General features: G+C 35.8%; 2 protein-coding genes and 1 pseudogene across 3 annotated transcripts; 2 read left to right on the forward strand and 1 right to left on the reverse strand.

Moving 5' to 3' along the window:
- The first annotated feature begins 3,589 nt into the window (after window positions 1-3,589).
- Window positions 3,590-4,210, forward strand: LOC104733877 (uncharacterized). Its single transcript, XM_010453408.1, has one exon. It carries the CDS (start codon window positions 3,590-3,592, stop codon window positions 4,208-4,210), a length of 621 nt encoding a protein of 206 aa, XP_010451710.1.
- Window positions 4,211-10,376: 6,166 nt separating this feature from the next.
- Window positions 10,377-11,156, forward strand: LOC104732652 (15.7 kDa heat shock protein, peroxisomal pseudogene; annotated as a pseudogene). Its single transcript, XR_015575135.1, has one exon. The product of XR_015575135.1 is annotated as a 15.7 kDa heat shock protein, peroxisomal pseudogene (transcript).
- Window positions 11,157-11,378: 222 nt separating this feature from the next.
- Window positions 11,379-13,104, reverse strand: LOC104732653 (ADP-ribosylation factor-like protein 8c). The gene is made up of 5 exons (XM_010452220.3): window positions 12,796-13,104; window positions 12,277-12,358; window positions 12,018-12,172; window positions 11,770-11,931; window positions 11,379-11,693 (listed from the first exon to the last, which is right to left on the reverse strand). Exons 1-5 carry the CDS (start codon window positions 12,831-12,833, stop codon window positions 11,576-11,578), a joined length of 555 nt encoding a protein of 184 aa, XP_010450522.1. The 5' UTR covers window positions 12,834-13,104; the 3' UTR covers window positions 11,379-11,575.
- Between the last annotated feature and the right edge of the window lie 759 nt (window positions 13,105-13,863).

The raw sequence follows: 13,863 nt of genomic DNA on the forward strand, positions 1-13,863 counted from the left end.
GCTCAACGTCAGGGTAGATTGTCTAGCCCATTCTTCACATTCTTTATTTCCTGAAACTTCTTTTGTAAACTCTTTTCCTCCAGTTTGGGCAACCAATCTTGGAGTTATCTTTTAATTAAATTAATGTTTGGTTGAAAAAAAAAAAAAAAAAGTTATTTGAGGCGTTTAAGACTAGCCACATAAGCATTGTTGAACTCTCTCTCAACATGCCATGTCATTCTTCTAAGAAAATCTCTTCTTCTTAGTGCTACGTGGCATAGATTAAAGCTCAATTTCATCTTTCGCATCTACTACTAATTTGGTGTCAATTTCATCTTTGTACATTCTTTAGTCTTTTAATACTAGCTAGTACCATGTTTATATTAAAACTAGATTCGGACCCGCATATACGTGCGGGGTTGATTTTAAAAATTAAGATTATTATCAGGTTTACAATATTTACATATGTGCGGGATAATGTTTATAAACATATTTTTAACGAATATTAGTAACATTTATAATCTAAACTCTTATCAGTATAGCATTTGATATGTTATTGTTTTTTTAGACGAAAAGGATGATCATATATGTTTTGATTTTTTAGACGAAAAGTATAAACAACTACAATTAAAAAGAGTAAGACGAATATAGAATGTTTATATCTTGACAGAAAAACCGTCATGTCCCATATATGTCATGTTTATTCTATTTTATAACTGTGATTTTAAAAATACTTTATCCATTTAAGATTGTATATTTTAGTCTAACATATAAAGAAATAGGTAGAAGATTTGGATGGGATATTCATATTTCATGTACTTTTTGTTTGGATATTTAATTTTTACAAATTAGTGGACATTATACAATTTTTCTATATATTTCTCATTATCTATCAAATTGAATAAAATCTGCCATAATGATTAAAATTCCTAAACTTGATGACCTAAATTGTATAGCGTGACAAACCCACATTGATAGACTTACTTTGTAATAGTTTTGCTATTTTTTTACTTGCCACCCAAAAACCACATGAGCAATGTTTGTATTCGCCGTGTTGAATTTGCAAAATCCGTGGGTAACATTATTTCAATAAAAAAATTATCTATAAAATATGTCATAAGAGATTGCATAAGAGATTATTTTATGTTTTGATAGACTAAACCTCAGTAAGATATTCAAAAATACTCAAATTTATTTAATTCCAAATTACTCGTACTCAAGTTAGATTTTGAGAATAAAATATAGCTATTAAAAAAAAGAATTGTAGCCTGTTACCCAAAATTTTATATATTCATGTGTGAAAAGAAGTGAAACTATTCCTCTTTAAATTTTATATTTATTCATTAGTATTTATTAACAAAACTTATCCTTATGCACTAACACAGTTACGGTAATTATGTTGGTATGATAGGTTCTTTCGTTTTAGTTGGTAAGATAGCTTCTTTTTACCCCAAAAAAAAAACTTGGTATGTTTAGTTCTATATTTATGCAATCGAATTAAAATTGATTTCTAAATGTTATGTAAAATTGATAATTACATTTCCAAAATTTTATTGTAGGTTATTGGTATCGTATAAGTTTGGATATGCAATTCTAACCAATACTCTAAAATATGTTTTGTTTGATTGCCACAATTTAAATAACACAAATTAAATGAAAATAAACAAAAAGTGAATTTACAATTTAAAAATAATTTTGTAAAATATATTAATAAACATTTTGATTTTTTATACCGCACATATATACACATATATACCTATGCTATATGTGTGGATGGTTGCACAAATCTACTATACAATTATATTAAGTAGAATCAATCACTTCAGAATTATATTATTGATAATTAAAGTCCTTTGTCAATACTCCTTCACGTTTCACTTTACATGTTTTTTTCTCCTTGACACCATATGTAGTAACAACATTTGTTCTTTTTACCGCATGCAAACATATATATGCATATAAATATTAAAATCATGTCTGACAAAAAAATATTAAAACCATGCGTGACAAAAAAATATTAAAATCATTTATATATTGGCATTTTCACGTATTTTTTTTGGTAGGAAGTACCTCCAAGTATCTATATTGGTATCTTCATGTATCATTAATAATATATAAAATGAAAATATCAATTTATAATTTCAAATCTTAATTAAAGATATTACTATTTTTCATAGTTATGATAGTCTTAAGATATAATTTCATAAAGATAAACAACACATTTTGTTGTTAAATGGTTAGGATTTTGTCAACAATGATATAAATGATAACCCTTTTCAAGGATGAAAAATATTAGAATACTAAAAGCATAAAAACCTTAAAAGAGTAGTTCAAAATAGAACAAAAACGCCACAGATATATTTTTTTGAGTTAAACATAAATTTTTGAACTCTGTAAAAAAATAGAATTCAACATAAATTAGTTTCATATTAAAAAAAGACTTAGAAAAGAAGTATGCATACTAAATACTTTATAAAGTCAAAACATTGTTTATAATTGATGATTTTTTTATTATTTTATCTGATAAAACAACATATCCCCACTGGTTTGAAAAAGCTTGACATCATGATTTGGATCTGCCATCGTTGGTAGCTATTTTGATATACAAAATTAGATATTTCAAGTAGGATCGGGTACAAAGCTCTTTGTCTAACGATGGTTATATTTATAGTGGAGGTCAGCGATTCCATTAATGGTGCAATTGATACCATATATTTTCATAACAAAATTGTTTTTTTGTTCCTGTATTTACGATTTTTTGAATTGAAATGTCGATAATTTAGGTGATAGTAATTAATATTGTGTACACATTTGGTAAGTAGATATATATTTCTAAAGATTTTGAATTTGATCCTAATGACTCATATCCTAAACAATTCAAATATGGTTGACATTTAAATTCGTAACTGTTAAGATTCGGATTATGGAAATTTTGAATGCTAATTATTGTTGTTTACTTGTTTGAATGCTAATTATTGTTGTTTACTTGTTTGAATGCTAATTATTTTTGTATGTCGTAAATGTTGTTTACTTGTTTCCCTTTTTTGTACTACTAATTATAGGTCTGTTTGGATACATGTTTACCTTATACAGTTCTTCTATTAATTGTATATGTTTGGCTCTGAATTATATATATTCTTATTCTGTTTTAAATGGCATTTCATGTAATAATCTCTTAATCTTTGTCTACTTATTAAAAATGCTTCCCTTCTAATAGTATAGATTGGTAATATGGGCTTCAAAACCCAAAAAGAGTGAAGGACAACAAACAAAGAGAGGTCCAAATAACTCTCGTAAATACTAATCTTTATCTTTCATCCAACGGTTGTTATTTTCTTGTCCATTAAATCTGCCTGGTGTACTAAACCAGAATAAGCGCGAGCAAGTACCAAACATATTTTTCGAAGTTTGACCAAAAAAGGAAAATATCACATTTTGCAAAAAAAAATAAAAAGAGGAAAATATATATGATTGGAAAAAAAAAAAAAAAAAGGAAACATCATTACTTCTATCTCTCTAATATAAGGTCGCTCATTCTGGAGGAATCAATTATTATTTTCTCTTCAATCCGATCCAAAAAAATTAGGGTTTGAATTATTCTTTCTGCGCGATGGAAAACAATATTCTGTCAATTAAAGTCACAGCATCGGTTTCGAATCTAGCAATGAATGAAGAGTCTAAGAACATAGTCAAAATCTATCAAGGAAAAGTGATCAAAGAGTCAATGGAAGACGAAAGTGGAATTGTAACACTTTTAAATTCTTCTGAAAACCCACTTGTACCAAATTCTCATATCTACTTGTTTCCACGTAGCTTCACGTCAAGTCATCTCTCTGAACTCTTACGTTATGAACAAGTTTCTTTTCCTTCGATCACTGAGGAGGAAGATGTTCCTTGTTGTGAGTATATAGGTAAACAAATAGCTCGTCAAATCAGTCACTCGTTTGCTAATGATGTTTCTCTTAGAGAACCTGTTTTCGTTACCGTCGGTCTGAAATTCATCTGGGAGAGTCGTGTGATTTTCTCGCCTGTTGGTTCTGTTCCGAGAGGTGCTTCCGCTGAAGTATTGCAGAGGTTGTCGGAAGAACAGAGTGTGGATTCTACGTGTTCGATTTGTTTTGAGAATTTTTCGGGAATCATCATCCGGATGCCTGAATGTCAGCATATGTTTCATAAAGATTGTCTTTTCAAGTGGCTTGTTCGTCAAAACTCGTGTCCCTTGTGTCGCTGATAACGTTAAGTCAGGATTCACAATATCAAAACAGAGTAAACGAAACAGAGTAAGAAACAGAGTTTATTAAGAACTTGTAATCGGAATATTGATACAACGTTCAATAAAAACGCAGCTCAATCTTCTCACCAGTAAGAGTCTCCGATGGAGATACTCCAACAATGGTGAGGACGAGATCTAGAAAGTTCTAGAGGAAAACGATTACAAACTCAGATAAAACGTGATATGAAAAACGTGAGCTAACAATGCTCAAATACTAAACACACAGCCGACAAACAGCGTCAACCAATTATTCCCTTCCCGTTATCTACCAGAATTTCTCCGTTACTTCGTCATCCTTAATCACACGTGCTTAATCGTTCCTTCTTATCTTGACTTATCTTTGACCGCATCATGATACTCCACGTGTGACCATCGCATCCTACATCAAAGCTTCCCCGTTCGAAGAACCTTGTCCACAAGGTTCGAAAGATGGAAACTTCCTCTGTAGATCATAAAGGAACTCCCATGTAGCCTCCTCCGGTGTTTCATTTGACCACTGAACCAGGACCTTTGTAGCAGCGCGCCCCTGACGTTTGACCATCTTACGATCCAGAATGAGCACTGGTTCCTTGATCAACACATCAGACACAATAGAAGGAAGTTGAGTCGAAGTGTGCACATTACCCACTACTGCCTTGAGCTGAGAAACGTTAAAGACAGGGTGTATGAGAGACCCCGCTGGGAGCAGTAGTTTGTAAGCGACCTTACCACAACGGTCAACAATCTTATAAGGGCCAAAGTACTTGGGAGCCAACTTCTGATTGGAACGGACTACCACAGACCCTTGACGATACGGTTGCAACTTGACAAAGACAGAATCACCAATTTTAAAGTTCCGATCAGTTCGATGCTTGTCTGCAAACTGCTTCATGCGGTGTTGAGCTCGAAGAAGATGAAACTTCAGAACCAGAATCGTACTCTCACGTTCTTGCAGACTTCTAGCCACCACGGCAACTTTGCTCTCACCGGGAAGATAAGGCAAATGAATCGGAGGGGCCTGACCGTAAACAGCTTCGAACGGACTGAGTTGAGTAGCAGTGTGGAAGTTTGTATTATACCAAAACTCTGCTAAAGGAAGCCAGTCACTCCACAAGTGAGGTTTATCACTGCACATGCAACGGAGATAGGTCTCCAAACACCTATTCACCACTTCAGTCTGCCCATCGCTTTGAGGATGATAAGCTGTTGAGAACTTCAAGTCAACCCCTTGTAAAGTGAACAACTCATTCCAGAAAGTACTGATGAAGACAGTGTCACGGTCACTGACAATGGAATGAGGACATCCATGTAGTTTAAACACATTGTTCATAAAGGCTTGTGCCACAGTCATTGCCGTGTAAGGGTGAGCCAAGGCAATAAAATGGGCTGCCTTCGATAACCGATCAACCACCACAAATATCACAGTGAAACCTGAAGAAGGAGGAAGTCCGTCGATGAAATCCATAGAGAGATCAGTCCACAACGCTTCAGGTACAGGTAAAGGCTGCAACAACCCCGGATAAGCGGATGTGTCATATTTGCATTGTTGACACACTGCACAACTTCGAATGTAAGTTTGTATGTCCAATGCCATGCCACGCCAATAAAACAACCCTTTAACCTTCTGATAAGTAGCATCTCTTCCAGAGTGTCCACCTACACCCGAACAATGCATCCACTGGAGTATAGAGTTGCGAAGCTGGACATCACGAGGAACAACAATCTTATTTTTCCGACACAAAACCGACTGCACCCACGAGTAATGCTTCTTAGCCTCCGGGTTCTCTTGTAACAGCTTAATTAGGTCTTTAAGTTCAGGGTCTGAGTCAAAATGAGCCTGGATTTCTTTCATAAGATCACACTCGAGAACCGACATTGCCATGTGTAGGACTTCAGCACCTTCAACACGCGACAGAGCATCAGCTGCAATATTGTCTTTTCCTTGTCGGTATTGTATCTCATAGTCGAACTCCAACAATTTAGGCAGCCATTGTTGTTGAATTGGGGTGTTCAACCTCTGCTCCAGCAAATATTTAAGACTCCTTTGATCAGTACGAATGACAAAATGGTTTGGAAGCAGGTAATGTCTCCATTTTTGTACCGCAAAAACAACCGCCAACAACTCCTTTTCATAGATAGAAAGATGCAGTTGTTTTCCCTTCAAGTGACGGCTAATGAATGCCAAGGGATGACCTTCCTGCATCAATACTGCCCCAATCCCTGTAGTACACGCATCAGTCTCGACCAAAAAAGGTTTGTCAAACAGAGGAAGAGCCAACACAGGTGCCTGACAAAGAGCTTGTTTCAGACTGTTAAAGGCTTCCAATGCCTCAGTCGACCATAAGAAGGCATCTTTCTTCGTTATTACCGTTAGAGGCCTGGCAATAGTACCAAAATTTTTAACAAAATGTCGATAGTATCCAGCAAGACCAAGGAACCCACGTAGTTGTTTCAAATTGGAGGGAACAGGCCAATCTGCAACCGCTTTGATCTTGTTTGGGTCAGTAGCTACTCCTCCAGCTGCTATGTAGTGTCCCAAATATTCTATTTTGTCAGATGCAAACTCACACTTGCTCTCCTTAGCGTATATGTGATTAGCTCGCATGACTTGAAATACTTGTTGCAGATGTTGAATATGATCTTCTAAAGAGAGACTGTAGATCAAGATGTCATCAAAGAAAATGAGGACAAATTTCCTTAAGAACTCTTTAAACACAGCGTTCATCAGTCCTTGAAATGTTGCAGGGGCATTGGTCAAACCAAAAGGCATGACTAAATACTCAAAATGTCCAGCATGAGTCTTAAAGGCAGTCTTGTGAATGTCTGCAGGATCCATCCTCACCTGATGATAACCGGCCCTTAAATCGATCTTAGAGAAAATTATAGACCTTCCCAACTCGTCCATAAGGTCTTCAATCAACGGAATGGGAAATCTATTTTTGATAGTTAAGCTATTCAAGCCCCTATAATCCACACATAGCCTCCAAGAGTTGTCCTTCTTCTTGACTAACACTACCGGAGAAGAAAAAGGGCTAGAGCTCACTCTTATTGTACCCGCAGATAGCAACTCATTCACAATTTTGTCAATCTCATCCTTCTGGTACAAAGCATAACGATATGGTCTTTGATTGATGGGATCAGAACCTTCTTTCAACACAATGGTATGGTTGTGATTCTTCCTGAAAGGAGGAAGCTCCGTAGGTTCAGCAAAAATATCTGCATACGAATCTTTTAACTTCAACACCTCAGAATTGTTCTTATTGATATTTTGACTCATTTCCACCGCATACACCATCATATCTTCCTGCGGTCCCATTTCATGAGCACAAATCATAGAAACTTGCATATTCTCCTCTTGTCGTTTATTAAACCATGTAGCTTTCACCGTTCTGACAGCACCAGGTTTAATTCCATGCAGTAGTATCTTCTGATTTTTCCAGAAGAATCCCATCTCTAGCTTCTGCAAATTCCATGTAGTGTTCCCGAGAGGTGCTAACCATTGTACTCCTAACACCACGTCACACCCTCCCAAAGGGATTATCATGAAATCATCTTGAAATTGTGTCCCCTGAAACTGCCACTTAAACTGAGAAACCCTTCCTTGGACTCCCAACCTGCTACCATCAGCTACTGCGACTCTTGTAACCCCTGCTGGTTGAATGTTGACCCCCAACGTCTTAGCAGTCTGAGGGTCCATGAAATTATGAGTGGAGCCAGTGTCCAATAAAATGAAGAGGACCTTCTTGTTGTGGACTCCTCGCACTTTCAGAGTTCTATAGTCCGTTATACCTGCAACCGCACTGATAGATACTTGAGGAATATCCTTCTCTTCTTCCTTATAAATGGCTAGATCAGTATTGCTCCACTCCTCGTCCTCTTCCTTATCTTTCACTTCAATCATGTAAACCTGAGTTTTCTTATGCTTAAGATAATGATCAGGCGTATACTTCTCATCACATATATAACATAATCCCTTAGCACGTCTATCACTCATTTCTTCTTGAGATAAGAACTTGCGTGGTAACTTCTGCAACCCGGTGTTAGACTGTTCCCCTGTAGGTTCTTTCTGCCCTTGAAATGCATGTTTCTTAACACTGCCACCATGAGAGTGTTTTGAGTAATTACCCCCCGACTGTGTACCATGTTGCACCGGATGAGCTTTCTCATATAGTCTACCAAGCACCAAACATTGCCTCACCGACTGAGGTTGAAACATGCGAATGTGCATCTGCGTATCAAGTCTCAAACCCGCCAAATATGCACTAACCAAGTAATCCTCAGATAAGGTAACTCTTGTACGGATCAGCTCAAATTTTTTATGGTAATCTACTATACCAGCTGTTTCCTGCAACCTCTTCAACTCTGCTATCGGATCCTCCAATACATCTTCGAACCGTTTCTTCAACAACAACCTATAAGAAACCCAATCACGCAACAAGTTTCTTCCAAAAGGAGTCTGCACTAAAGCATGATGCCAAGTCGAAGCATGTCCATCAAAATGCATAGCGGCCATCTTAACCTTGGAATCATTGGGTGTAAAGTCCAATGAAAAGAAATCCTCCACCTTAACAAGCCACTCCGAGATGCGTTCACCATCAAAGCGAGGGAAATCCACTCGACCTAAACGCGTAACTCCCGAGCAATGACCATTCATCGCCGATCCTCCTACATAACGTTGAGCCACCCCTTCTCCATACGAGTCTGGTGTCGCGGATACTGCCATGGGACTCTTCTCTCCTCTTGAGCCAGAGTTCGGAGTTGATTGACAACCAGGGATCATCTTAATCATCGAGAACATATCCGCAATGCTCCGATCTATCTTTTTGTTTTGCTCAGCTATCGCAAACTCCAGCGCTTGCGTCCTATCAAGCAAACTTGGTGTAACCACCGTTTCCTCTCGCTCATCAGTAACCACCTTAGATCCTTCATCTCCTCCATCAGTTTTGTTCACCTGAGATCGTGTCTCCACCATCGTTCCAAGCACCGACTAGCTCTGATACCAATGATAACGTTAAGTCAGGATTCACAATATCAAAACAGAGTAAACGAAACAGAGTAAGAAACAGAGTTTATTAAGAACTTGTAATCGGAATATTGATACAACGTTCAATAAAAACGCAGCTCAATCTTCTCACCAGTAAGAGTCTCCGATGGAGATACTCCAACAACGGTGAGAACGAGATCTAGAAAGTTCTAGAGGAAAACGATTACAAACTCAGATAAAACGTGATATGAAAAACGTGAGCTAACAATGCTCAAATACTAAACACACAGCCGACAAACAGCGTCAACCAATTATTCCCTTCCCGTTATCTACCAGAATTTCTCCATTACTTCGTCATCCTTAATCACACGTGCTTAATCGTTCCTTCTTATCTTGACTTATCTTTGACCGCATCATGATACTCCACGTGTGACCATCGCATCCTACATGAGTCGCGGAGTTCCGTACGAGGAAGAGACTCAAGATTTATTAGGGTTACGGTTAAGAAGATTTTGGAATTCTGTTTGATTTCTTAAGGGTAATCGTTCTTACATATTCCGTTCTGTCTCGAATTTTTGTATCGACGTTTAGATATATCATATATGATTTCCTTGTAAAATATCAGAAATTGTTTTTGGTACTTGTTGCATCGTAAAATTTGTTGTGTAAAGGTCAAAGAGCCTTCTTCTGTTGTGTATACTTACAAATATCGCAACTTTTGAAAAAGTTGTAATCATCAATTACAAAACTCTGCCCAAAGAGCTAATTAAGGTTTTGTGCATCTCTGCTTCTCTATCTAGTCTTCTCTGTGAAATATTTAACTCCTAGCCTAGCCTTGTCAAAAACTCAGTAATATGTAAAAAAAATCCGTAACAAAAAATGGTTGATTGAACAATCATTTTGTATAAACTAGAAACAAGTCTAAGCCATATAGAACTCATCTATTATACTAGTGTGAATAAGAAGGTCCAAAGATTTTGGATACTTCAACAGAGCGATTGGATCTAATGTTAACAATCATGAAAGAAGCATATAAAGTTTCTAAATTGAACATCTAAATCCAAGATTTATAATTAAAAGAGTACTATATTGGAAACAAAGCTGAAATACTGCAAAATTGACAAAACAGATGAAAGACCCAAATAACTACAGTAGTGTTAAAAAAGGCACACACTTGTAAAATCCTGGAATTTCATCAAACGGTTGTAATCAACCGATATCCACGATAGCAATATACACCGCACCGTAGTTTACAACTACCTCTTCATCTTCTCCAATGTTCTGGAGTCATGACGGAAGAAGATAACGAAGAACAGTCTAGATTTGTTGATAAATACTTACCACTCAAATATATATATACAATACACACAACACATGTGACATGACTAGCAACAAGCTTAGCTAAGAGGTTGAATATGAAGGATATGGCTGACGGAGGAATATTCTTGTATCCATTTCGAAGATTCCAAGAATGGTCAGGAGGATCAACGGCTCTGATTGATTGGATGGAATCTTCAAATTCTCATATCTTCAAGATCAACGTTCCTGGTTACAACAAAGATGACATAAAAGTGCAGATTGAAGAAGGGAACGTTTTGAGTATAAGAGGAGAAGCGTTGAAGAAGAAAGAAGAGGATTTGGTGTGGCACGTGGCGGAGAGAGAAGCTTTTTCCGGTAAAGGTGAGTTTTTGCGGCGGGTTGAGTTGCCGGAGAATGTGAAAGTCGACCAAGTTAAAGCTTACGTGGAGAACGGTGTTCTTACTGTTGTTGTTCCCAAGGACACGTCACCCAAATCGTCAAAGATTAGGAATGTTAATATTACTAGCAAGCTTTGATGTCATAACCGGTTTTGACCGGGTTTTTGGTTTTTATAAGATGGAATAAAATTGGACTTTGTTGTTACTTCATAAATCCAATAAAGCATGTAATATTTTTAGAGAATTTTAAGAATTGGTTAGACAAGAAGATTATATAGTAAGATGAGCAAATAACCCACAAAGCTCTGATTCTAACCGGCTTTAGCTGGTTTCTGATTTTGATTCAGTGTTTGTTTATATTGCTTAAACCGGCTTATACCAAAATGAAACATGGATTTACTATTTACATCTCACCAGGAAGGTAGAATTTTTAACCGGACTAAACCGGGTTCTGATTTACATGAGCTAAATAAAATTGGACTGTATATACTTGATAAACCAAAAGTATTTGAACATTGAAGAATTGTAAAACAAGATTTTAACACAAAAGAAGAAACCAAAAGCTGATGATTTACATCTGATTGATATTCTCAACAAATAAAACAACATCAAGAAACCAAAACAAGCTTTGTTTTCCTCTGGACCGATCGATGATGAGCTGTTTTATTTAGCGGTTCTCGAGTGCTTAATGAGCCAATCGATGACCGCATCTATGTTTATCGAGTCCTTACACGAGATCATGTAACAGCAAACCTCTCTGTCTGCTACAGATTCAAGCCCTCTGCATCAAAACAAATCCAAGTCATATACTTGGAATTCAGATCTTGTTCAATGGACTTGAAGGGAAAGAAACTTACAGTTGATCAACCAAAGCTTGCTTAGAAAGAGCTTCAGACTTGTCGATTTTGTTGCCAAGAATCAGAAGAGGAATGCCATTTAAAGACGGTTTCGTTAACAGATCACTCAATTCGCTTCTTGATATCGGTACACTATCTCGATCTGCAGCATCAATCACATACCTGCCAATATTACCATAACAATCATCAAGATTTTTTACCAAACAGCAACATGGGATCTTTAAAAAGATATCGGAAAGAGGATATACACAATGGCGGAAACTCCACGACAATAACGCTCCCACATGGTACGAAACCTTCTTTGCCCTCCAAGATCCCAAATCTTTATGGTAACATTTCCTTTTGTAACTTTCCTCATGTTAAATCCTACAGTTGGTATCATATCTTCACTGTAACCTCCAGTCTTGAAAAATACAAAAAAAAAAAAAGAAGAAGTGAAACGCGTAAGATTAGATTTGTTCGATAATACTACTTATCGACTAAAAAGCCTTTGATAATTTAACTCACAGCAATAGCATTGACAAGAGAAGTCTTCCCAGCATTCTGAAGCCCAACAAGTGAGAGCTCCATCTCTTGTTTGAAGAACAAGCTGACAAAGCAATATAAACAAACACTGAATCTAATGTCTGAAGAAGATGTTCATACTCTACTAAAACCAACCCCTTTCTTAGCATTCCTGCTACAACTCTATTAATCTCAAGTGTTTCCGCAATTTCGATCATTCGATTTCTTCCCCTACTATGACATACACCATTACCAAGTCCTGAATCAGTACTATAAACGAATTATATAATTCTAAATCGATTTCTAATAAAGATAGATTTCTAATAAAACCAATTCATATAATATGTAACCTGCACAGCCTAAGAAATAAAAAGAGTCTCAAGAGAAGTAACAGATTATGTAACACAAGTGACACAAGTTCCAAGCTTTTACTAAACCCAGAACGATATTTACAAGATACTTCAATGGAAGAACAAAGAGACCAAATCAAAACAGAGAGCAAACAAAAAGAAGAAACTGTACCTCCTGAGCCAGTTAAGAAGTGAATCCCAAAGACCCATCTCCAAAGATTCGATTTTTTCGACGATTTAACACTCAAATTCTGGATTTGGTTGAATCAGAATCGAAATTATTTGTAGCCCTAGTTCGATTTGTTGTATTTGCTTAATGGGGTTAATGAGAGAAAAGGAAAAGGGAAGAAGAATCTGGACCTTATACTTACTTAAGGTAATAGAATTTGTCAGTTTGTGTAAACGGTGTCTCTCTTCACTCTTCTGTCACGCGATTGTTGCCTTCACCAGGCAAATTAAAATGTTGAATATTAACATTGATGGAAAAAAAAACACTTGTTCTGTCACTGAAATAGTTATTTTCACTTAAACGACATAGTTTTATATATATATTTTTTATGAATTTAAATTTTATTTACCAAATTAAAATGTTTTTACATGCAACATAAAAACTTAAAAAATTAGATATTTTTACAGTAATATTAAAAGAAAAGTTAACGGCCATGTGTTCGAAACTTGAGAAATTGTTAGAAATCATCTTTTTCAGATATATTTTTTTTTTTCATAAAAATACTTTTTTTTTTAATTCGGTGTTTTGCCGTCGAGCTAAAGTGTTTTAACCGAGTTCGAACACTCTTTTCTAACAATTTACATTTAACATTATGATTTTATAGTTACTACCGGGTGTATTCAACTTGACATTTTAAGTGATTTGTGTGAAATGTACAAATTCTATGTTATTCAATCATGGATTTTAAAAATTCTATTAAAATCCACTGTTATTGAACTGATGATTTAAAAATCTATTTTAAAATCCATTAAAATCCTTTGTTATTGAACTGATGATTTAAAAATCTACTTTAAAATCCACTGTTATTCAAAACAGTTTTGTAGATTAGGATTTTAATAATTTTTAGGATTCTGGAGAATTCTGGAGGATTTGTTTAGTTAAAAATACAGAAATCCAAATCTTATGGTTTTAGGTGGGATTTGAAAGAATTTTACAGAAAATCATATGAACTTCCTTAAAATCTATTAAAATTCTAAATTTCCTAAATCCCTTCAAATTCTCCAAAATCAT

The sequence above is a fragment of the Camelina sativa genome, chromosome 12 (assembly GCF_030686135.1).
Source record: "Camelina sativa cultivar CO46 ecotype springtype chromosome 12, ASM3068613v1".
In the NCBI taxonomy this organism is placed as follows: Eukaryota; Viridiplantae; Streptophyta; class Magnoliopsida; order Brassicales; family Brassicaceae; genus Camelina; species Camelina sativa.